The sequence below is a fragment of the Crocuta crocuta genome, unplaced genomic scaffold, assembly GCF_008692635.1.
Source record: "Crocuta crocuta isolate KB4526 unplaced genomic scaffold, BGI_CrCroc_1.0 scaffold645, whole genome shotgun sequence".
In the NCBI taxonomy this organism is placed as follows: Eukaryota; Metazoa; Chordata; class Mammalia; order Carnivora; family Hyaenidae; genus Crocuta; species Crocuta crocuta.
Genome location: NW_027530190.1, coordinates 2,680,750 through 2,707,621, shown reverse-complemented (window position 1 = coordinate 2,707,621; position 26,872 = coordinate 2,680,750). Strand labels below are relative to the sequence as shown.

Sequence of the window (26,872 nt, the reverse complement as noted above, 5' to 3'; positions counted from 1 at the left end):
CAGAGAGAGAGGGAGTCACAGACTGAAACAGGCTCCAGGCTCTGAGCTGGCAGTCAGCACAGAGCCCGACGCGGGGCTCGAACCCACGAACCTTGAGATCATGACCTAAGCGAAAGTAGGACGCTTAACCGACTAAGCCACCCAGGCGCCCCTAATGTTTATTAATTTTTGAAAGACAGAGAGAGAGTGCAAATGAGGGAGGAGCAGAGAGAGGGAGACACAGAATCTGAAGCAGGCACCAAGCCCTGAGCTGTCAGCACAGAGCCCGACGTGGGGCTTGAACTCGCGTCGTGACCTGAGCCGACTACAGATGCTTAACCAAGTGAGCCCCAATGTGGGTATATTCTTAGTTGCCGGATAAGCAGGAGTCTTTAAATTAGTTTCTGGATTTTTCTCAGAGGGAAATGATCTGCATGTGGCTGTTTATTTGGTACATCCAGAGGAGAAGGGAAACCAAAAGCCTCCTATTTCTCCACTGGACTCTTCAATTGCTTAATTACCTTCCCCTTGAATCTTAGGTAGTGACTTTAGGACAAGGTCATATTTTTCCTGGAAATATCTCCTTGTTATGAAAATTTATTTAATCTATTTGTTAATCTGAGACTTAAGCCTTCCTCTCTCATCCTGTGTATTTTTGCCAGGCAAGGGACTAACAGACTAGCGGAGACAGATTAATTACTATCTTTCCATGCATACTGACCTTAATTCCAATGAGTATTTTGGCATAACTGAGATTAAGTTGATTATTTTAACATAGTTCAGAGGAAACATTTTACTGTTCCTAAATCCAACTCAATATTTAATAATGACAGTGTGCTTCGAATTTTACACCCGATTTCCTACTCCAAAACAAGGGTAGTGTAAAAGCAAGTGCTTCCAATGAGATGAGGTTCTCAAAGTTGTCCGGCCTGCTTTTGATACCCTCTCCTTCCGTCGAGTAGATGATAGTCTCAGGTGCAAATGAGGAAAAGCAAATATGTAAAGAACATCCACAGAGATGGCCAGGATTTACAGTCTGCAGCAGCAGCCCAAGGATGCCGAACTTCAGCTACATTTGGCTGTTTGGGACCCAAAGGCAGATTTTCTTTTAAGAAAAATAAGAAATTGTGTTGCTATGCAATTAAAAGCAAAAATCATATTCTTTGTAGGAATGATATCATGGATATTGTCAACTTCCAAAAGTTAAGAGTAGGAACTTCTGGTTAAAGATAATTGAATGAAGGTATTTTTATGCCACTCCTCTCACTTGCGACATCTTAAAGTCACTTAAAAGTAGGAGAAGGGCAGCAAAAACTCCACCTTTAATAGAGCTTGGAAGTTGCCACAACTGCTAACCACAGAGCACGCTTACAAATATTCTCAGGTCTGGACTGATAGTCTTCCTCAGATCTTAGACATAATGATTTGCTCCAAATCAAGAGTTGTAATCCTAAAAGCTATAGGCAAATAATGTGAATGGAGTAGTATTACACTAAGGGCTCAGGCGGGTCATAGGACAGACAGGAAATATCCCTTTAGAGAATCAGGTCAGTGACACAGAGCAGCTGAGGAATGTAGCTGACGGTGCATGTGTTATTTATCATCTAGAAGCTCCCTGCTTGCAAATTCTAGGACTCAAGGCTGTGAGATACACCAGTCCAGATTTGAGGAGGAAAAGGGGAGATGTGCCCTCCCACACCCTGCGGGGCCTAAGGAAGTAACAGATTTGATACTGCAAGCCTGAGTGGAGGATGTGGTCTACTCCTCCCCCCACACACGCTTGGTGATCTTCTGCAGGTAGTCACAATCAGCCAAAGATGTAAGCGTGATAGTTAGGTAGAATCTAGCCTGTGCATAAAAATTGGCTCCGCCATTATCGATGGGCACACAGAAAACACGAGCCTGATGAGCAAATGTCAATGAGAATTACCAGAAAAACACAGGAGGAGTTCAAATCACAGGTTCTCCTCCCGTCAAAGAAGTTAAGAAAAAAGGAAAGAGATGAAAGCAGATCGCTGATTGAACAGCAACAGCTGTAATTTTGCTCCTTCCCAAAGTCTCACTAAATCTACCGCAAAACAAACAAAAAATTTCTTTTTAAAACAGACCCATAAAGACAGGATATCAGCATAGAAATCTTGGGACCTAGGAAACAGACATGTGGAAACTGACTTAACAGATGTAATAAAACCAGTTTTAAATCTGTGGGATAAGCTGAGAATGATCTGGTTTTATATCACACAATTCTCAAAAGGCTGAGGTGTTGGCAGCACCAGGAAACTCGGAAACAAGGTAAAGACAGGCTCTGGTCTCTAAGGAGAACGGGGAAAAGCAGGGTGAGGGAGAGCAAGGAACCACTACAGTCTGTTGTTGTAACTTCTGGAGTTCTCTCTTATCCAGCAAGAGACTGCATGCAGGATTAAAGAGATGCTAATGTCCAGGAAGGACAAGAGCCCCCAGTAAGGGTCCTTGCTCCGATTTTATTAGATCAGAAGGCTCACAAGCGTGATGGACACGCACAAACAGACAATGAAACCGTGAACATTAACTCATGGGTATGAGGGAAAGGGGTTTTGAGGATACACAGTATTAGGGGTTTGGGTTGATAACAAAACAAAGTCCAGGTGCTGGGCAGATGCTTGTTTACTGAAGGCATGAGACGCCATGTCTGTTTATCATAGCTTGCCTAGGGGATAAGACAGAGCCTGCTGCCCTGCATCTCTCTTTTGCTAATAAGCTCTGCTCCTGGCAACTTCACCCTGCTGCTGTCTGTAGCCCTGTTTACCTGTTTCCCTATTCTGGTCCTTCCTTCCTGAGAAAGCAGCTTTCTGCTGTTGTACTAAATTGGGGTGCTTCCACCCTGAATATCTAATCTTGGTTACCTATCTTTGGTGCTTTCATCCTGTGGCTTCCTATTTCTTTATGCCTTGTTAACCTATCAGTGCAAGCTCAGGGAATTCCGAAGCTTATTCCCCACAGTTTGTTATTAGCCTTTTAGTTTTTATTGACTTCTAAACTATAGGCATGTTTTACTTCGATAAAATAAAAATGATTAAAAAATATGAAATAAAAGGGCTTCATCACATAACACAACACAATAGATAAGCTGAAATTGGTCAGGGATAAGGTGGGAAAAACATCAAAACATCACAGAGATCAAATCTGTTTTTGGAAGCCCCCGAAATGAAATAAAGAGAACTAAAAATAATAATTTATTTTTTAAAGGCAAACATGAGCAACCCATAAAAAATGAAAAGAAAATGTTTTTAAATATAGAATTTGTAGAAAAATGATGTATATAGCAGACAAGTAAAATTCACTCAACATAGACCGTGTAGGACCTCCTGAAGAAGAGAGAGAATAAATCCTTTAGGAAAAAACTCTTCATGCATATAAGAGAAGAAAACTTTCTTGAAATGGAGATTTGAATATATAAATCAAAACTAGAATTCAAGAAAAATTAATATAACAAGTGAATCAAAGTATCCTGGTTGAGGAGCCCCTGGGGAGATGGGTTGGTTAATCATCCTGTCCAACTCTTGATTTTGACTCAGGTCATGATCTAACTGTTCGTGTGAGATCAAGTCGGCATGCTATCAGCTTGGGATTCTCTCTCCCTCTCTCTCTGCCCTTCCCCAACTTGTGCTCATGGGTGCGCTCTCTTTCTCTCTCTCAACAAACAAACAAACAAACAAACAATCTGGGCGAAGTTACCGAACATCAAGAATAAAGACATCATTAGATAACCAGGTAGACAAAACAAGTCAGCATGTGGCCTTAGGCTGGCAGTATGTGTTTTTGCGTGGGGAGACAGGAATTAATAAATAATAGCTACTGATCTTTCCGGGGTGCTTCCTCAGGGCTAGGTGCTGGCTAAAGCATTTGATTCATTACCTCCTTTCATCTTTAAATAACCTTATCAAGTGACTTTTTTTCAGGATAGCCACTTACAGTTTAGAAGGTTGAGCACAAAGCATTCCAGAGGATACTATCTATGGCTCCTCTGTTCATGCTGCCCATGTGGCTGGCAAGTCTGGTGTTGTGTGGTGGACAAACTGTGCAGCTATGTGCAGTGGCTTGACGTCATTACTCACTATTCTCAGTTAAGGAGAACTGAAGCTCATCGACAGTTAAGAAACTTTTCCCAGATCACAAAGCTGGGAAATAGCAGAAGCCGGATTCAAAGCCTGGTCAACTGTGACACCGTAGACGAATTCTTAACCATTAGCCTAAAGTGCACAGGCCAGCTGTCTCTGAAGGTCGAACAAGGAGGGGGTTGAATGACGAGTGGCAGGGAGCGGTGATAGCAGCAACTGTTTCTATGTAATCTTTGGGGATCTTAATGCGGATTCACAGAACAATATCTTAACTAACTGACAACATAGCTTGTTTTGACAACAAGTTTTATGTACAAATGTGTGAAATGGCTTTTGCCCGTTACTTTGGTGCATTACAAGCCAGCTCCCATTAAGATTAATTCCTAACTTTTCTTCCCAGCAATCTCCCCTCCCCTACCACATTCTCCTGGAGTCTTCTCTAGGGATTTTTCAGGCAAAATTACCATCATACTCACTTTGGGTTCAACTTTAGTACTAAAAAACTTAAGGAAAAGAGATTGATTTCTAGATCCTAAAGAAAAAATTGATGGCCATAAAATAAGCTATATTTATAGCACTTTGCATAATAGCATGAAAATATAATTCCTAACTAATATTATGAGGACAAAGAATTATTTTATAAAATTACAAACTTCAAAGTGATCTCTGATAACTTTAGACAAAAAACACATTCAGCATTCTCCATATTTTTCATGCATTTATGAGTGCACTGAAACTGATAACATAGTATGAGACATGCCATCTCCAGAAAGAACCCTTGAGTGGTGATATGGGGTAGGCTTCCCTGACACGCTGTAAGATGGTTAATCTTCAACTCTGACCCCATTTCACTAGAATTACTTCTTAAAATACAACTCTATGAGCCAAAACTTCATTCACATGTTACTGTGAATTGCTTTTGTCCTAATTTAAGATAACACTTGACTGAGCCCACTCCAGGAGTAGGAGTTTTGATTGAGGGTAAGAGGAGGGAAATGGTGTTTTGAAGATGGGTTGGAGGATGATGGTAAGCTGGGACTCTTTGTAGCCAGAGGAGAACTGACAATCTTGGAGCAAAAAGAAAAACCAGACTAAACAGAGGAAAGTGGATTCAGCATGCAATATAGAACAGGAAAAAGTTTCAATTTTGCCTAAACATAGGCAGCAGGGAGTAGTCCCCAAACACCAAAATGTGTTGGAATGCCTATGACTGAATTGATACATCAGACTGAAAATCTAAAATTCCCCCATTTTCTCCTAAAGTCTTCATCTACTCCAACCCAGGTCTTTGATTTTGGCCAGTGTATCATTATCCAACCTGGTTTCTGTCTCATCAGAAAAAGGAGAGAAAAATGAAGATTTCTGTTTATGTTCCCATGTCTACTAACATTATTCAAAGAACTTTAGAACTTTTGCTGTGAATGAATGCACACATCCTACTGTAGTATTAAAAATGTTTGAGCCTATTGATCACGCAACCAATTTTCGTCTTGCCACTAGATGTGACTCCAGCATTGTGAAGCTTTCTGGAGACATTCAGTTCATCAGGCATGAGCACCAGAAAATTGAAAAAACAATTCAAGATTTCGTGTCTGCCCTAGAAACTGTTTCTAAGAACTTGGATGTGAAGGTAACTGAAAATATTTGGAACTCTTACATTATGTGTCACTGAGAAGATCATTATAGCTTATCAAAATGCCTAGTAGAGTGGAAATTTTTCAAGAGAACTCTTTTCTTCCAAAGGGTTTAAATATGACAGTCATACATATATTCTATCAGCAATGTCAGGTGAATTAATGAAAATTTAATGAGCACCTCCTATGTTCCAACATAGCCACCCATTGTAAGCCTGTGCTACTTGATTCCACTGTTGCTGTTATTCTTTTACTCTCTGGGCTTTCCTCAAAGACTGTAGAACCAAAGATTATAAGCAAAACAATTTCTCATGGAAGTTATTATTATTAAATATGTGACCTAAATGTGAGTTGATTGTTACATCCCTACCATAGGTTATGTCTCTCACAAAATGATATACAAACCCACTGCCCTGGTTTTTATTTTATTTTATTTTATTTATTTCTGGGACAGAGAGAGAGACAGCGCGAGTAGGGGAGGGTCAGAGAGAGAGGGAGTCACAGACTCCGAAATTGGCTCCAGGCTCTGAGCTGGCAGTCAGCACAGAGCCCGACGCGGGGCCCGAACCCACGAACCGCGAGATCACAACTTAAGCGAAAGTCGGACGCCCAACCGACTAAGCCACCCAGGCGCCCCATCCACTGCCCTGGTTTTAAAGGCCATGTCTACACTGGCCCCCTGCTTATTGCTTCAGCTCATCCCATTTTTCCTGGCTCACCCCTCACACCCAGCGATACTGGACAACCTGCAGGTAGATCCCTACAAACTCTAAGATATTGACAGGCTCCATATTGTTTGTGCTCTTTTCTGCCTGAAATGCCTCTCCTTTTTCATCCTCCCAATAGCTTAACTAAAGGAGCCAATGCAAACTCTTCCTCTTACTTTTTCACATACCTTAGTAGCAATAAGCACATCTCTGAAGTTGTTTGGGCAGAACAAAGTGGAAATCCTTTGAGAATTGAGGGACTTATAAGTTTGGTGGGTGATTATTTGCTCATAGGACCAAAATAATCAAGAGCAGAAGGTTTAGATGGGCATATGTGTAACTTTGATCCCATTGGGTTCACCCTGCCCACACCTACACACCCATCTAATTAAGTCCTTATAGTTTTTGGGTTGAGTCTCTTTGTTTTCCAAAATACTTAGTCATATAAAAAACAAATCATAACCCTGTTATCTCTGGTTTTCTGATGTGAAACCTCAGTACGCTTTTTGTAGAGCCATGAGCAGATTTTCCAGATAACTGTCAGTTGAAAGTGGTCATAGAAGGCAGCTTATTTAGTTTCTTATTATACTGGAGATGTTTTTGTTGTTCGCTGTTGGCTGTTAGTTTGATATATTTTTAACCATGTTAAGAGAGTGCCCTTCAATTCCTACTTACTTCCATTAGTTTTTATTAGTACTAAGTTTTTATTAGGACTGAACATTTCACCTTAAAAAATGCATTGTAGATATCAACAAATGCCTAAATCTTCATATTAGGGTTTTTTTTAATTTGGGTTTTTATTTGTTCACTCGTTTATTTCTGGACTTCTGATGTGCTATGTCAATTCATTTCCCAATACGTAAACATTCCTGCATTTCTGCTATACAGTCATTTGACTTTGGATTTAAGTTAAAAATTTGATTTGGGGCACCTGGGTAGCTAAGTCAGTTAAGCCTCTGACTTGATTTCGGCTCAAGTCATGATCTCATGGTTCATGAGTTGGAGCCCTGAACTGGGGTTCGCACTGAGAGTAGGGAGCCTGCTTGGGATTCTCTGTCTCCCTCTCTCTCTGCCCCTCTCCCACTCTCTCTCTCTAAATAAATGCAAAAAAAATTTTTTTTAAATGGCACTGATTGAAATTTCTTCTTAGTTTTTTTAAGGTAATACAGATGATAAGTATGGTCCACAAATAGAAACCATATAAGAAAATATACACTGAGAATTTTTATGCCCACCTCTGTCACCAATGATCACATTCCTTCATTTCCTCACTGAAAACCATTTTTATTACTTTGTTATGCATTCTTTCAGTATGCCTATATGCAGATACAAACAAATGCAAATATATTCTTAGTTTTTCCTTTTTACAAAAAAGATAGCATATATATAATATGCTTATATATACATATTATATCTATATATATAGTAACATATATATTACTATGTATCTATTTTTTTAACTAAACAAATACATCCTGGAGATCAATCATACTAATACATGGAAAGCTTCCTTATTGTTTTTTACAACTGCATATTCTTATTCTGTGTACAATAGTTCATTTAATCGATCTCTCACAGATGGACATTTGGGCATTTTTAATATTTTTCTCTTTCAAACAATGCTGCAACATGTAACCTGCACCTATGTCATTATGTGTATGTCCAAAGGTATGTCTGTAGGATTACTAACCAGAAGTGCAATTGCTGGGTTAAAGTACATGTTTGTTATTTTGAGAGATCTTCCTCTCTGTAGGGCTCTGACCATATTACATAGCCATTAGCAATATGTAAAATGTAAAAATGAGAACATTTTACATATTGCCTCACCAATGGTGTTGGCTTTTGAATTTTGCCACTTTTATAGGAAAAAGAAAGCTAAAATCCTATTTCACGTAGCCCTTCTTTTCTCATTTTTTATGTTTATTTATTTATTTTTGAGAGAGAGAGTGTGTGTGTACACAGCAGAGAGGGAGGGAGAGAGAGAGGATCTTTAGTAGGCTCTGAGCTGCCAGTGCAGAGCCCAAAACGGGCCTCAAACCAATAAACAACCATGAGATTATGACTTTAGCTGAAAACACAAATCAGACACTTAACAAAATGAACCACCCAGGCACCCCTTTACTTAGCCTTTCTTAGTGTGAGTGAAGTTCACATCTTCAAGAGTTATTTCCATTTCCTTTTCAGTGAGCTATCTATTCATCTCTTTTATCCATTTCCTTATTGGTCTGTTTTTCTTCTTCTTTTCAATTTTTAGGAGCTATTTATATGTTAGGGAGATGAGCATTTCTCTCTGTTATGAGCTGCAAATACATTTTCCCGTTTGTCATTTGTCTTTTGACTTCGGTCACGCTTATGTTCTCAATTTATAGCTAAATTTATCAGTCTTTTCTTTTGTAGCTTCTTTTAGGTCACACTGAAAAAGAAATTCCCTAGGGGAGCCTGCGTGGCTCAGTCTATTTTGGCTCAGGTTCTGATCCCGCAGTCATGAGACTGAGCCCCACGCCCCCTTTCTCCCTCTGTCCTCCTTTCTCCCACTTAGCACTCGCTGTCTCCCCCTCTCAAAATAATTACTCATATTTTCTTCTAGCACTTTCATGACTTTACTGTTTATATTTAAATTCTTTGTCCATTTGGAGTTTTTCTAATATAGGATGTGTCTTAATTATTAATCATTGAGACCTTATAGTACTTTTAGTATCTGGTACAGCAAGTCCCTTTCAGTGCTTTCTTTTTTCCTTTTTCCTGGTGAGAATTGTCTGGTTTTGCATACGATTTTAAAAATCAGTCCTGTCTATTCCCTGAAAATAACAACTCATTTTTAATTTTTATTGAAATCATGTTAAATTATAAATTAACTTTAGAATGGACTGAGTCATAATGCTGAGTGTTTTATCCAAGAATGTAGCGTGCTTCCTATTTGTGCAGGTTTGCTTTTCTATCATTCAACAATAGTTTCAAATTTTCCTCATGTTCACATCATCTTCAATATATTTTGGGATTTTGTTATCTTTTTTCTTTTTACTGTAATGGAGTCTCATTATATCTTCTAATGAATTGTTAGTTGTATATAATAAAGGCTATATTAATTTTAGAGTCTACTAATTTAGTGAATTCTTCTCTTGATTAGAAAATTTCCAGTTTGTTATTTTTCCAGGTACACAATCATATGATTTTTAAATAATAATTTTACTCATCTTATTCCACTTTCCTACACGTAAATTCTCTCCCTCCTCTAATTGCTTTAATCACATCAGTATGATATTAAATAGTGTGGGAATAGTGGTCATCCTGTTCTTATTCCTGACATTAATGGAAATGCTCCCAGTGTTTCCCCAATGGTGAGGGAAGTAAGTTTCCTCCATGAACATGCTTGATGCACAACTATTCCTATTAGATTGAGTTTTTGTTTTTAATACAGAATGATTATGCATTTTGTCAAATGCCTTCTCAGCATTTATGGAGATAATCAAAATGAGAGTTTTCTCCTAAACTATACTGGCATAATTATTTGTATTAATATATTTCTTATTAAACAGGTCTTAAGAAATAAATGGCACTTGATTATGATGTTTTTAAAATTGTGCTGATACTATTTTAAGAAGTTTGCATCAGTGTTTATAAACAAGGTTAGTCTTTCGTGCAAACTTTTTCAAATTTTAGAAGCGATGTTTTACTGACTTCATAAAAATAATTTGGAAGTTTCCCTTCTTTTTCTATAGTCTGAAACAGTTTTAAAAGCATTGCAAGGATCTATTCTTTAAAGATTCAGTAGCTTTGCCTCTGAAGCCATCTAGGCCTAATGATTTAATGGGAAGAAGAGGTCTTGGATATCTTTGCTCAGTTTTTTCTATGGAAAGTGGTCTGTTTAAAGACTCTAACTTTTCAAGGGTCAGCTTTAGTAAATTACTTCTGCTTGGAAAAAATTACCTTTTTCATCCAGATTTTGAAATTAATTTCCATAAAGTTGGGCAAAATACTATGAAAATTAATTTCATTCTTTCTTTTATATTTTTCTCCTCACCATTGTATTTGTGCTTTTTTCACCCCTTGATTAGTTGAGCTATTTGTACTTTAATAATTATATTGATTACTCTCCAATGAGCCAGTCTTTTTATGTAGTTTTAAGTTCTTCTATTTTGTTTTCCATGTGTTCTTAGCAATTCAAGCTTTTGTCTTCATTTTTTCCCCTTTTCCTGTGATTTGCTTTGTTGCTCATTTTCTAACTTTCTGAACCATATATATTTGTAGTCTTTCTTTTACTGATTGAAGCGTTTTTGACTATGAGTTTTCCCTGAGGATTTATTTACTTCCCTGTACCCCTAGGGCTGATATAGTGATCTCATGGTTTCCTAGAAATTCTGCTGTTATAGCTTATATTTCTCCCTTTGATTAAACAGCTTAAGAGAGGTTGTTGTTTTTCCCGGGTTAAGGATTTTTTGTTATCCTCGTATTCGTTTTTGGATTTATCTCACTGTAATTGAAAATTTTCTTATATTCCAGCTTCAGTTTTTGGAATACTTTGAGGGGTTTATTTGATGCCTGGATAGCAAAATTTTCTACATGTTCTGAAAGAATATATTCTATATTTTTAGGGCACAAATTTCAGTTGATATCTAAAAACTTGCTTGCTGTTTAGGTGTTTGGGATCCTTATTATTTATTTATTTATTTTTGGTCTATTCTTCTGTCTTGGATTGAGAGAAGTGAATTAAAATCTATAATTATTTGGCTTCCATTTCATCTATCACTTCAGCTTTGTGAATGTTTTCACTACACTATTTGGATCATATTTATAACTACTCTATCTTTCCTTATTCTTAATGTTAGTATTTATGTGTTTTCTTTGTGTTTAGGCTAAGAAAAATGTTGTCTACTACCTTTTCTAAGGAACAGCTCTTGGATTTATATATCAATCCTATAATTTTTTTACTTATTGATTTTTAATATTTGTATATTAGTTTGCTATTGCTATCATAACAAATGACCACAAACTTAGTGGTTTATAGCAACATAAATATCTCATAGTGTGTGCAGGTCAAAAGCCTGGGTGGACTACAGTAGAACCCTGCTTAGGGTCTCCCGATGGAGAAATCAAGATATCAGCAGGGCTATGTTCTTGTGAGGCAGCTCGGGGAATTAGTCCTGTTCCAGACTCATTCAAGCTTTTCGCCAAATTCAATTTCTTGAAGCTGTGTGACTGAGGTTCTTGCCGGCTGTCAGTTGGAGACATGTTCCCTCAGCTGCCAGCCTTCCTTCTCATGTTTTCCATGTGGCATCTCTCCGGGCCAAGTCCATGTCATGCTTCAAATCTCTCTGACTCTGGCTAGAGAAAGTTCTCTGCTTTTAAAGGCTCACGTGATTGAATTGGGCCCAGTTGGATAAGACAGGATAATCTCCCTATTTCAAGGTCTGTAACCTTAATTATAGCTGCAAATCCCATTGGCCATCTAATATATCATATTCACAGGTTCCAGGAATTAGAGCATGGACGTCTTAAAGGAGCCATTCCACTATCACAATTTGTCAATTTCTTCATTCTGCTTTCTGCTTTCCTTTGGTTAGGTTTGTTATTCTTTTTTTTTTTTAATGGTTTTTATTTATTTCTGAGAGAGAGAGAGAGAGAGAGAGAGACAGCATGAGCACGGAAGGTTCAGAGAGAGAGGAAGACACAGAATCTGAAACAGGCTCCAGGCTCTGAGCTAGCTATCAGCACAGAGCCCAACGCGGGGTTCGAATCCACAAACTGTGAGATCATGATCTGAGCTGAAGTCTGACGCTTAACTGACTGAGCCACCCAGGTGCCCCGGTTTGTTATTCTTTTTAATGGTTGGTTTACATAGCTTTATTCTCTTTAGTAGTTGGTTTACATAGCTTTATTCTGTCTTATAATTATAGAAACATTTAATGCCACAAATTTACCACTGATTATAGATGTTTCTGTGTCCTTTTGATATATAATATTCTTATTATCTTTCCTAACTAAATTGTAATAGCAGAGTTGAGTTATTCTTTGACACTTGTGTTAGTCCTTTGAGAAGCAAATGCCATAAAGGAATTGATGAGCAAGAGATTCACTGAGGAAAAAAAAAAAAAACCCGTGAAGGAAAACGGGAAGGAGCTGGAGGAGATGGAAAAAGCCATCAGATTACAGAGTAGTTCTTACACCAGTGCAAAAGAGATACCTTAGACAGCCATTCTAAAAGTTTCATCAAGTTCTTTGAACCAAAGTCACTCATCATAGGAATACTGTTCAGACACTCATTGGGAGCAGCCAATGGGAAGCATAGTATTCACATACTGTGATGCATTTGGAACATAGGATTCAAGGCCTTTGGCCAATTATGCTCCTTCTAGTAGATTTGAGAGGCATATTTCCAAGTGAAACACTGGAATTAAACAATAGAATTAAAAGAGGGTTTTTTTAAATAAAAATTGTCAGATCTTTGTTTCTTTTTACTTTTCTTATTAATTTCTAGTTTTCATGCAGTGTATTTAGAGTCATGATCTGTACTTTTCCTGCTTTGTGGGATAACCTAAGCTCTTTATAGTCACATGTCTGCTTAGTTGTTGCAAAGGCTCACTGGGCACTGGGAAAGGATGAGTGTTTCTTTATTGTGTGCAAGTTAGATTGCTTGGTATATAAATCTACTAAATAAGCTATATTTTCCATATCTTCCTATATCTTTATTTATATTTTACTTATTTGGCCTTTGTTGGTCAAAGATAAATAATTTAAAATCATTAATATATCATCTCAGTTTATCCTTGTAATTCTATAACTATTACTTTTTAGTCAATATACAATGTAAGTAAAGGTTCTTCAAACCTTTTCACTGTGAAGTCTAGTCTTCATTTGAAAAAAAAAAAGGCCATTTTGTCCCATTTAACATATTTTGCCTCAATAACATTTTATCTAACAACATTGTTCTTCTAGCTTTTCTTTTTTTTTTTTAAAGACTATTTTACATTTATTTATTCATTTATTTTGAGAGAGAGAGAGAGAGAGCAAGGGAGGGGCAGAGAGAGAAGGAGAGAGAGAGAAAGAGAGAGAGAGAGAGAGAGAGAGAGAGGGAGAATGAATCACAATCAAGCCCCATTCTGATAGCGCAGACACGGTGCTTGAACTCGAACTGTGAGATGGTGACCTGAGCCAAAATCAAGAGTCAGATGTTTAACCAACTGAGCCACTTAAANCTGCTCACGCTGTCTCTCTCTCTCCTAGGAATAAATAAAAATATTTTTTAAAAAAATTTAACCAACTGAGCCACCAAGGTGCCCTTGGCTTTCTTTTCCTTTGCTTTTGCCAGTGATATATTTGCCTAATATTTTATTGTTAACAATTTTGCCTTTTAAGTATACGTCCTATAAGGAGCCTGTTTTAAGTGGATCTCCTACAAATAGCCATTCACGTGCTATTGGTTGCCCACCCAATTTATTCATTCAAAGTCTTCTGTTATTATCTCTTTCTTTTTGAAGAGAACTTACATTTTGGTGGGTAAGGGAATGGGCTCAATGAGTGATGGGCATTAAAGAGGGCACTTGTTGGGATGAGCACTGGGTGTTATTTATAAGTGATGAATCACTACATTCTACTCCTGGAACAAATACTACACTATATGTTAACTAACTTGAATTTAAATTAAAAAAAAAACTTAGATTTTGTTAAATGCCCATTTTCCTTCATGTGGCTGTTTCAGGAGTTGAATTCTGTTTGGCCAAAGCCCATCATGTAGTTTTATTGCCCTAGACAGTGATTAGTTTAGGTGTTATTATGTGCTGCAAACCAGTATTTTCCAAACCAGTCCTTTTACGGTAAGGAACTTCCTCAATGTTGCTGGCTGTGTAGAAGATACTCTTATCCTAACTTACAGACCTGGAACTTGTTTTTTCCTATCTTTATATGCTCCGAAGTCCTTTCACTTGGGATTCACTTGTGCTCATGTTAGATTCCTACCTGGAAATTCCTAAGGCCTAGTCTTAGGTCACTCATGTGTTTTCCTCAGAGCCTAATTAATTTTATATTTAAACATTTATTCAATAAGTATTTGGTGAATATTTACTACTGGTCAACTGATGCGCACTAAGATCATAGTGGTGACAGAGGATACATACCAACTTACACGGTAATTGGGGAAAAAGTAAGGAAGTGACAAAATTTAAAAGTTGATAAACCAATATCAATACCATGTTTTTGTTGTATCGTTAGGTACCTATTATCAAGAAGAATGTTATAGACAGCAGAAGGGAACACTTCCCTATAAATCTTTCCTTGAAGATAGCTCTGTAACTATTGAATCATTCCTTTAGAAAAGATCATTTTCAAATGCAAATATGCTTTAGGCTCAAGTGTGTTTTTTGGCTCTTTTAGGAATAAAGTATAATTAATGTAAGCGCTAGTGATTTTGTTCACACACACACAATCTCCTTTTTGTACTTTCATTAGGTAATGCAGCTCTTAGGAAAGATTGAGGCTTCCAGTTCTCAGCAAACCTCGAATTTAAAGATGGTCCAGGGGGATTATCGCCATGAAATGAACCTTTTGGAGTTCAAGTAAGTGAAGGGAAGATTTTTAATTCTGTTAAGTACATTCCAAAAGGTTTTGCCTAATGAAAGCATTGGCATTAAATGGAAATCTATTGCAGGCATTTGAAACTGGCCAAGACATAAAGCAACAAACTGATGGAGTGAATACTCTACACTAAAGTAACTTATACAATATTCATAACAAAGGAAATATGAGGGGAGGTGGGCAGGAGGATGGATAAAAGAGGTGACAGGGATTAAGGAGGGCACTTCTTTCGATGAGCACTGAGCACTGTATGTAAGTGTTGAATCACTAATTTGTATACCTGAAACTACATTGCATATTAACTAATTGGAATTTAAATAAAAACTTAAAAAAATATACAGATAATAATTTGTCATTCTCTTTTTTTCTGTACTGCAACTGAATTGATATACATCCTGACCTTTTCTATAGAGTAATTTGAACTAATCATCAATGATATAATAAAATGTCTCAATGTAACACACTTCATTGAATATCCGTCAATTCCCCAAGACTACCAAATAATTATTAAAACAACTTTGAGTTACAAGCTTTTTAAAATTTCTTCCAAAATTCTCTACCTTCTTTACATTATCCCTTTTTTAAGACCAGTTTCTGTCCCATCTTCACTGAGTTCTCCCACACACACAGTAAAGGAGACAAGACTCCACAAACATTAAAATAATTGGCCTCCTTATTCCCATATCCTCCTTTCTTGTATAAAAGACCACCATTCCCTGGAATCCTGGCACAGGCAAAGGAAAATTCTAGTCACTTCGATGATACTAGCTTACTCTCTCCTTGTTCTTGTTCCTCTGTCCCACATCACTTGGGTTTAATGACTTGGTCAAATGCAGTGTTCTGAATATACTCTGCTTGCTCCATTTTCCCCCATCCTTACAGTATTTTATCAAATCGAAGTGCCACTGATTAGAAGACATACCAGTATATATATATATATTACTTCCAAAACATGATGCTAACAATTAAACCGTAGCACACCATCATTTTCAAGACACCTCCTGATTTCAGAGATGTTACATTAGGAAATACATTGTGTCCTAGAGACTGACGAAAAACTATAGTCATCTCTAAAACTCAAAGAAGTAAATGTCTCACGTAAAGAGAATATATCCACTTTCTTCATACAATAAAAAGCATGGCAAGGTATTTAAATTCCAGTACAGTGAGGATGATCAGTAAACACCTGTGCAGTGCTTGATCTAATCCCATTAGCTTAGAAATCAAATGTCCAAAGTAGAAGAGTAAACTGTTTCTAGAGGTACACTTTAGAAACTGATTTCCTGGGGGGAAAATGGGACTTATAATCTGGAATGGAATACTGGCTTAAATGGATGAAGCACCTGCGCTCCTGCGTGGCTCAGTTGGTTAAGCATCTGACTTCAGCTAAGGTCATGATCTCACCAGTTTGTGAGTTTGAGCCCCTCATTGGGCTCTGTGCTGACAGCTCAGAGCCTGGAGCCTGCTTCAGATTCTGTGTCTCCCTCTCTTTCTGCCCCTCCCCCACTCATGCCCAGTCTCACTCTCTCAAAAATAAATAAACATTGAAAATAAATTTAAAAACAAACAAAATGGAGGAAAAGGAAAGGTTGGAGAACTAGGGCTAACTGCACTACTGATGACGAGACATGCTTTTTCCATTTCCAGTCTTGTGGAAAATTGGCCTACAGCTGAATCATCCAAACAGTTAAATAAGATTCTGGACATTTTTGTAATAGTATAAACTGGAGTCTTTTTCTCACTTGAAATAGTTAAGTTTTAAAATTTCATTAGTGTGACAGTAGGTAACACTGAATTTATAAACCAAAATTTTGCCCAGGAAAATACCTATGAGCTCTAGTAATTCATTTATTTATTTTTTTATTTTTTTAAATGTTTTATTTATTTCGAGGAGAGAGAGAGAGACAGCGTGGGCAGGGGAGGGTCAGAGAGAGGGAGTCAAAGACTGAAACAGGCTCCAGGCTCCGAGCTGGCAGTCAGCACAGAGCCCGACGCGGGGCTCGAACCCACGAACCGCGAGATCATGACCTAAGCGAAAGTCGGACGCTCAACCGACTAAGCCACCCAGGCGCCCCTCTAGTAATTCATTTAAATACACAAAAGACTCATTTTTTATTTAAATCTTCTTCATAGTTTTTTAAACTAAAAAGTAACAAAATAGGGGCCCTTGAATGGCTCAATTGGCTAAGCATCCAATTCTTGGTTTCAGCTCAGGTCATGATCTCACGGTTCATGAGTTTGAGCCCTTGCTTGGGATCCTCTCTCTCTGACTCTCCTCTCTCCTCTCTTCCTCCTCTCTCCCTCCCCTCCCTCCCTCTCTCTCTCAAAATAAATAAGTAAACTTAAAAAAGGTTTTTAAAACAAATAAAAAGTAACAAAACCAAAGATTAAAAAAAAAAGTTCTCCATCACAGCTTCCTTAAAGTAACCGATGCTAACATCTGTTGCATCCTCCCACACTTTCCTCCTTGTTAATATGAATATCTAACAGAAAAATGATGTGTGTGTATATATATATGTATATATATATATACACATTATATATATTATACACTATATGTATAGAGAGAGCATGGATTTTTAAAATACATCCTATTCACATTACTCAATAATTTGTTTTATAGTACATCTTAGTCATCTCTCTCAAGATCAGTGAATATTACTCTAACATTAGTTTTAATAGCTGTATAATATTTTAACTTACAAATGCGCTACAGTTAATTCAACAAGTTATCATACTGATTCTTTCCAGTTTATAGGTACCGCAAACACAAAACTTTTGTGTGTATATTTCTTTAAATATTCTTAAATGTAGATGTTTTTATTTTTACCGGCAAGATTCCTAGGTCAAAGAGTTTATTAATTTTAATAAATTTCTTTTCTTTTAATGTAGCAATGCACACTTCCACCAACAATTGATGAGAAGACCTTTCTCTACATTCTTATCAACTCTGGATATTCTTTCTAATATCTGCCAATTAAAGGATGAAGATTGCATCTTCTGTTTCCATTTGCGTTACCTTCACCATTTGAATTTCCCTTTCTGGGAATTGCCCATTCTTATCATTTGTCAAAGTTTATATCATGATTTTCCTCATATTCTTATTAACTTGTAACACTCCTTCACCTTAGAGATAGTCATCCTTTGACTGAGATATTTATTGCAAGTGTATTTTCACCAAAAAGAAAGTAAGCAAGTAAGACTCTCTGTATTTTCTTTTCCATTCAGAGCATTTCTCAAATTAAAGTAGATGCGTTATGGTATTTGCTTTTCCTTTTATTAAGAAACTACTGTCTACGAATAACGGGATTAAAAGCATTTTAATAACATTCAGAAATGTATTAATTGGACAGTTTTACCATTTAGAAACTTTAACAATTTCAAGTTGAATGGTCAATTAAATTTATGTCTTGTATACAACTTAAAAACTCCAGTATTGTCTGTGGTTTTCTAGTGAATTCCTGCGACTTTGACACTCACTACTAGATCTGACAAAGGAGATGCACAGGCTCTGTATCTGAACCCCTACATGGAGACTCCTTCTTCCAGAGAGTCTTAGTCAGACCTTCAGCTAAGTAATGTCCTAAACAAAACAGCTTAGTGCTTATAGAGCAAGAGTCTTAGCCATCATATAATATGGCTGTCTTTTAGCAAGGGTTTGTCAGGCAAAGTACCTACCAGTCACTCCCTAGATAGTTCTTGCTGCCGACAGTGTTTAATTGATAGTGATTTATTAGAAAAAGTATATGGTCAATGAAGCAAATGCATAGACTCAAATCTTCCCACACAGCTCTGAAAATACTACCATGGTATTAAGTTACAAACATTCAAGTCAAGGATATGTCTCATCCGTCTTCGTATTCTCAGCACCCAGCACATTCAGACACAAACAGCCAATGAATATTTTGAGAATCGATAATCTTTAAGTTGTGTTTTGGAATTCTCAAAGACATATACAGTTGGGGGGGGAGAATATACAAATCAGTGAAAAGCTAAACATGAAGTAAAAGTAAAGACAGTGTTATATGACATATCAGTAGACAGAAATAAGAAATCTACTGTTATTTCTGAATGTCTACAATCCATAAGTGATCAAGATATTCAGATGCGTCCATCTCTGTAGTGTGGGTCTTCTCACCATTTTAATGTTGAGAAAACACAATCAGAGAAATTAAATACTTTGCCCAAAGTCACATCATTAGAAAGTATCTGGCTTCAAGCCTCAGGTTGTTTTGTCAGTGTAGGACTCCTCTTCCATCTCACAATTCCAACCATTAGTAGACTAATTGCACTATAGAAATTTAGGGAATAGAAAGATCACATGTGCTTGAAACTATGAAGGTATGAGATTATGAGGTATTGGGATTTAAGTTCAAGTACCATATGGAATGAGAATCAAAAACCTTCTTATAATAATGGAGTTAGAGTTGCTCTTTATTTGTATTACTTATTATAAAAAGCACAGGACATAAAGAAGAAGTTAAAGTATATAGGTGCAAACTTAGTAAAAATAAGTTTCTTGGAGTTAGTTTCTTTCTTCCGACATGAAATTTAAAATTTTAGATTCAATCTCCAAAGACTGACTTGGTTAAAGCCATTATCTGAATTCTTGAGAGACTATTAATAGTAAGATTTTTCAAGAAATCAAACTTTTCATGTCTTCTAGAAATGTTCAAGTGATTATTAAATACAGTGAGTTTGCGACATAACAAAACTGGTTAAAAAAAAAAAAAGGTCCAGAGTGGACCTATGTACTCACTTATGTGTGTCAGCCATAACCACAGGGGTCACTAGAATGAGTGTTATAAGCCCTACACTCTGCCCTCACCAATCACTTTCACCACAGTCGTCTGCTGGGTCTATGAATCCCCATTAAATTTTATTTTATGGTTTTGTAAACTTCTCCCTTTTAATTGCCATTGGTGTGTATATTAAGTTGATTCTACCAATATGAAAAACATTTTTTAACTTTATCTCACATTATCCTAGTAAGATCTGTGGCCATAATATAGAAGTCTGACTTCTGTGTTTTTTGAAAAAGGAAATCAGCTATCTATTTATCTATCCATGCATCTACCTACTTACTTACTTACCTATCTACCCACGTATCTATACCTAACTACATATTTTTTTAAATGTTTATTTATTTTTGAGAGAAACAGAGACAGAGCTCAGTGGGGGAGGGCCAGAGAGAGACAGAGACAGAATCTGAAGCAGGCTCCAGACTTCCAGCTGTCAGCACAGAGCCCAATGTGAGATCATGAGCTGAGACAAAGTCGGACGCCTAATTGACTGAGCCACCCAGGAGCCCCTGTATCTATCTACATCTGACAGAAATACTACCATAACCTTTGGAATAGAGGATCTGGGAACCAAAATGTGAATGTTGTAATTCATCCTGTTGAGATTTTAACTATAAATACTGTAATTCACAGAAAAGTAATTCTTTCATGGAAAATCATATCCATTATGTTAGAATAAAGTCTAAGGAAAGAAGGAGATGTATACAAACCTTGATTTTAGCTTATCTTTATTTTTTATCTTTCAAGGAGAATGCTTTTTAAAAAATGCTTTAATATTTTCATAAACTACCAGGTCTGACTTTTCATAGTAAACAGTAAAGAGAATCTCCAGTCCTAAGCCAACCTTATAATAAAATGATCATAGGTAATAACTCATTTTTTATAACTATTTTAATTTCAGAATTCTAATTACTGATATGCACTTCTGGAGATATTACTTGGGCATATTTAATGGTTCCCTGGTTTTCAGAGGGATGTTGATATCATATCAGTAATGATAGTAAATGTTCTCATTTATATACACAGTAAAGGTGCACACTGAAGGCTGGATTTCCAATTGCAAAGCTACCTCTTGATTATCTGGGGATTTACTATCCCTCTTAACAATCACTATTAATTAATATTTCCACCACATATTGGAAAGGGAAGATGAAAATTGAAGATTAGATATCTAAATATCTTAGCAAATGTGTGACTTGTTATTTCTGAGCAGCCCTAGTAAAAGGTATTAAATGAGAAAGAATCATTTATTCAACAACTATTCATTGAGCACTGTCTATATTCCAGCCACTGTTCATAGCCACCAACAAAGTAAATTCCTTGCTTTCATGGAGCTTAGACTCTAGTGAAGTAGACAACACACAAATTATATATATCACATAGTGATCAGCACTCTGGAGAAAAATAAAGTAGGGTAAAGGAATAAAGAAGGGTCAGGTGGATAAAAGAAGATTTTTTTTTCAAAGTGTGGTTTCAAAAAAGTTTTGGGGTGCCTGGGTGGCTCAGTTGCTTAAAGATCAGACTCTTGCTTTCTGCTCAGGTCATGATTTCACAGTAAGGAGATCAAGCCCTGAGTTGGGCTCCTTACTGGGTATGGAGCCTGCTTAACATTCTCTCCTTTTTCCTTTGCCCCTCCTCTGCTTGTGCATGCGTGTGGTCTCTCTCTCAAAAAAATAAAAATAAAAATAAAAATAAACAAACAAAGTCGGCTCTATGTTAGGTGGTAAATGGTGCTTGAATAGATATTTGAATGAAATGAGGGCAGGAGCCATTGGGTATTCTAAGGAAGAATATTCCAGACATAGAAAACAGTTGGCTAAAGTGAGGCTGTCCAAGTGTCAGTTGGGAACTTATTTGAGATACATCAGCTGTTAGCCAGTAGCACAGGTGTTTGGAAATCATGATTAGATTAACAAGCTGTGGCCAGTGGTATCTTCTTCAAAGCTGAAATATTCACCTAAATCAAGATATGCTTTTTACGTGAAAAGTATCTCTCCCCGTATCAAAAAATGTGATAATTCACAGAGATGAAATTTGAATTCAGGTATTGAACCACAACTGATATAGCTACTGGAAAATGAACTTTTCCCATTTCTTGATTTCATCATCTAAATCCTGGTTTCTCAACATGGGCACTACTGGCATTTTGGCTGGATAATTCTTTACTGTGAGGCTGTCCTGTGTATTGTAGGATGTGTAGCAGTAGGTCTGGCCTCCACCCACTACACATCAGTAGCACCTCCAAGTTGTGACAACCAAAAATGTCTCCATACGTTGTAAGAGGCCCACTGCTCTAAATAAAAAGCGGAAATGGTCTCATAAAACCTGTCTTTTCCAAATATTAACCCAAACACTTTTTCAGGGAAGCTACAGAGGCATACACATGCAGTATATGTCCATCGTATCTTAAGCAATTTCCAATGATAAATACCACAAAATTATCTACATATAATCTTTCTTGAAAAATTTCAGCATGACAGCAATGATTATTTCAAGCCCCCCACATGGCATAAGCTAGTCTGAACATTTTCAATAATAAACAACATGCATTACTCCTGCCTATTTAATATGTTGCCTATGTTAGAAGAGAATTTGAAACTGACATCTTACTACAGGCTAGTTACATCCATAAAACATACAGAGACGACTCGCCAGACCCCACCCTCATCCTACCTCTTCTCAGGCCTTATTTCTCAGTTGTTTCAGCTGTGGCTTTTCCTTTCTACTAAAACCCTCAGCCACTCCAGAGCGACATTTCAGGTTGATGATAGAAATAGATAGATATGTATAATAACATACACTTCTATTTTTTAAAAATCCTTCATGCTCTGTTATTTAATATTCTTATGGTCATCATTTTGAAGCCAGCAGTTGCTTCCTGTACCTTAGCCTATTATACATCTGGTTTTGCCCCCACATGAGTAACTCAGTATCTTTTACGCCCTCCCTGAACACTACTCCTCAAAGAATCCACAGCGACCCACTAGCGGCAATGAGGACTTCACTGAAGATTTCACCTGAGACAGAAAAGACAACCGAGGACTGTCTCCCATGGACACTTTGCTTTCCCAAAGTCCTTCTGGGTCTTTCTTCCTGCTCCCTTCCTCACTTCTTACCTATCATTTTTTTCTGGCCCAGCTGCTCCCTCAGCCTGGTGGTGACCCTTGTAGGACAGAGATTCCACCACCTCCCACCCTTAGCCAACTCTGCCCACTTGCTAAGAATGTTTTGCACACTTCCTACAATTTTTTAAAATAAAAAAACGTATTTTATGACATGATTATATGTTGCTTAAATTTCAGTGTGTATAAAGTTAGATTGGACAACCAAGTTCTTTTTCATTTGTTTGTATTGTGTGTGGGTGCTTTCCCACTGCAATGGCAGCATTGAGTGGTTACAGACTGATTGGTTGCAATGGCAACCATGTGGTGTATGAAGCCTAAAATATTTACTATCGACCTTTTATAGCAGAAGTTTGCTGACCCTTAGCCTGCACCTTAGCCTATTATACATCTGGTTTTGCCCTCACATGAGTAACTCAGTACCTCTTATGCCCTCCCTGAACACTACTCCCCAAAGAATACACAGAGACCCACTAGAGGCAATGGGGACTTCACTGAAGATTTCACCTGAGACAGAAAATATCACTACCTACCCTGGAGTGATATTCCCACACCAAGTGGCTTGTTAAAGTGTTTCTTCTACACATACAATGCATCACAGGCCCTAAGAGGAAATCTGCATGGATGATGCATGCGTTTCTGTGTATCCATGTGTCTGTCACTGTGTATATGTGTATTTCAAGGGGGGTGCTGTCAGCAGCTGGGTCAAATCCAAGCTCAGGGCAGGGACCCAAAAAGTGCTCCCTCCCCCCCCACTTCCCGCATCAACCCATAAGTACTTGTTAGACACCTTGAACCTCATCATCTGAAAAAACTGCGGAGTTTTTCAATACTAGATTTTGGTTTTATGTTTCAATTTACTTTATTAAAATAGAGCTATTTTCCCTAGATTTAATTCGCTTTCAAATAATCTATATGAGGAAGTTGAGAACCATCAAAAATGGACAGAAAAACGGTTCCTCAACTATGAAAAAGACCACCGTGGCCATGTACATCAATCTCTGAAGCTCCTACAGGAGAAGCTGGTAAGTTAACAGCTGCATAGTCATGGTGTGGATGTTGAAAGTTTTGCAGGGACATTCACAGTAACATCACAGTGTCAGTAACTTACCTTTTTTGGCACCGGAATGGGAATCCAGAGGCCTGCCTTTTGGGTCTGTGTGCTACTCTCCAACTCCGGGAATCCACACTTCTGAGTGTGCTGTACCCAGAAAAACCTAAAGAGAGGTGGTGATGGGTTTTTTTTTTTTTTTAAATACAGATTCCTGGTCCCAACCCAGAGCTGAGGTTCCTGAGACCTCCCTGGGAGATCTGTGCCTCTAGGCAAGCCTCCTGGGGGATACTTAGACACAATAAAGTCTAAAAACCTCTGCCATAGACAAGTCAGTTTACCTCTCTGAAGATCCATTAGTAGATCAAAGGTTTTCAAAACTTCTTTTCCAGAGGCAACCTCATAGAGAACCCCTCAGCTTTGGGGCAAGGCTACCAGGATGGAGGGGAGTCTGTTGATTGCAGGTGCCCTTCACTCCATGCAGCGCATCCAGCCAGCTGCTAGCCCCACCGGGAGAGCAGCATGGGGACTCATGTCATCCGTGACTGCCAGCCTTGCTACTCATTCAAACAAGATGTTTCTGGAACTTCGGTAGAGGGGCTTTGGGCAGCTGAATGTGTAGACAGTTGACAGAGGCAGGAGTCCAAGAGATGTAGATAACCGGTCCACCTTTATTGCTGATAAGGCTATTGAAGTCTACAAGGTCCGACGCGTAGCCAACGGGGCCTGCTGGTTTGCTCGGATTTAGACAGACTCATCCACCAGCTCTAGGCAGCACTAGGTGACCACAGAGTCACCTGCAGGCAGAAGTTTCCCACCATAAGAGACAGGCTGGAGTCCACCTCCCTGAGGCAGACAGGGCCAAACACAGGAGGGGCAACGGGGCCAAGTCAGGGTCACCCAGTTGGTGCCAGCAATTTCCCTGTGAGGGGGTGAGGAGGAGCCGAGACGCTCTTGAGCCTCGGGGGGGGTCCTCGCAGGCCCCTCCTCACTGCTGTTGGAATCACCTGGAGAGGTTTTCAATTAGATAAATCCCTGAGTTCCACTGTGGACCAATTAAACCAGAGTTTGCTGGGGGGTGGGGTGGTGGTGGTGTGAATGTCCAGGTGATACTAATAGACAACAGACTCAGTGTAGCTGAACTCTGTTCACGTGGAGATATGAAGCTGGAGGGTATAGGAAGGGCTAGCAGGAACCTGACCAAGCTTAGATCAAGCAGTATCTAAAATGCCTTCCTTGACCACACTTCTTTAGGCACTAGACTATAATCCCAACTCCTCAAAGCATTTCAGCAAGACCACAGCCCTTTCTTTTCTTTCTCCTATAGCATGCAGAATTCTGGAAACTGCAAACAAGGCCAGACAAAGGGATGAGCTCTTACGCGTGTGAACACAGTTTTAGATACAAAGAAACTTGGTTGGAATTTTCATGTTTAATATGGAAACGTGAACTTGTTAAAAACATTCCCTAAACTGAAGTACAAATCCACCTAAGTTTTCTTTCCTGCAGAGTTTTATCTCATGATATCTTTTACAGGAAAAGTCTGAAAATAAAATGGAAGAAAAATTACTGAAGCTTTCAAGCAAAATAGAGAATCTTGTTAACACAGAGAAACAGGAAGTAGAACTAAGCAGAGTAAAGCATATAGAAAATAAACTGTCCAGGAAGATGAACCAACTGGAAAAGCACATCTGGGGTGAATTAGAGAAAATTCAGACTGAATACCAATCAGGTGAGCGCACACCTTTGATCAAGAACACTAGTTCTTGCTTATCCAGTTCCACAGAGTTATCTACTTGGAGCTCATGGTCATGGATCAGTCTTGTCATTACCAATATCCTTTTGTATTTTATCTCACTTTTCTAAATATCCCATAGAATGTCAGCATACCAGTGGAAGGTAGGTCAACACGTTCACATTCTTCACTCAGAAGTCACAAGCTTGCCAACACTGTGAGCTTTTTTTTTTATACTAAGATGATAGAATTATAGAATTGTTAGACGTGGAAAGTCCTTGAGATCAAGACCTGACTTGTGGTATATATGAAATTAGGGCCTGAAATCGAATGCCCTCATTGAATTGCAGGTAATGAGCCTGGACAGATGTCAGACTGGAGACCTGACCTTTACAAGTGAGAGAGAGAGAGATGAATTAACAGAGTCCAGTATAATGACTGCTTTCCTTCTTAAGGAGGCTAATGGCAGCAGTGTCAAGCTGTGCTCACATCAAAGAGGATTAATTGGAAAGGCTCATCTAATTTGTCAAAGGGAAGGACATGGGGACAGGTGCTGTGGCACAGCCATCTGCCTCGAGTCACAATTCTTAGAGAATCACCAGAATCAGAGATTCCTTTATTAAAGAATGCCCCAACTCATTTTCTGTCTTCTAGGTCTTAGAAAAATCCATGCAAATTCTCTCAAATGTCGGTCCTGTACAGAGATGCCTTGAAGGTGTCTTGGGAAGATATTATGGTTTCATTCTGCCCAATGCTCCTAGCATTTTACTTAAAATTTACTGCCTGGAAATCTGACCCCCACGGCCCCTACCCTCATCTCCTACTGTCAAACCAAAATAATGAATTATCTGGCCAAGAATCATATACAAAATCTGTCGCTTCTTTAAGGGCCCTGCTTTCGACTTAAACACCAGAGGTTTAATTATATTCACTCCATTAGTATAACCCCAGAATGAGCTAAAGAGGAATTTGCATTCTGTTCGTTTCTGCATTTTACTAACTGGAAAGGGAAATTTCAAATTAACGGTGTGCTCTTTTATGCCTTTAATAAAAATGTGTGGAGAAATGACTTATGTGAAAGGCCCAGTGAATAAGAAGTGGGCTGTACCCTAAGAAGCTTCAGGTCTGGGGGATCGGTGATCATGAAGTGACTAGAGCTGCATAGGAGAGATGGAAA

At 38.1% G+C, this 26,872-nt stretch overlaps 1 protein-coding gene across 4 annotated transcripts in view; it reads left to right on the top strand.

The window, feature by feature from the left end:
• The window catches only part of FAM81B (family with sequence similarity 81 member B), a 54,798-nt gene that overhangs the window by 26,781 nt on the left and 1,145 nt on the right, over positions 1–26,872 (top strand). For 2 of the 4 annotated variants that reach the window (XM_077765204.1, XM_077765206.1), the window contains 4 exons: positions 5,577–5,706; positions 14,860–14,966; positions 23,784–23,934; positions 25,497–25,692. In XM_077765204.1, coding sequence (XP_077621330.1) covers positions 5,577–5,706; positions 14,860–14,966; positions 23,784–23,934; positions 25,497–25,692 — 584 coding nt within the window. Of the gene's footprint in view, positions 1–5,576; positions 5,707–14,859; positions 14,967–17,877; positions 18,154–23,783; positions 23,935–25,496; positions 25,693–26,872 lie in introns of those variants that run through there. The other 2 variants (XM_077765205.1, XM_077765207.1) reach the window with 2 other exon arrangements.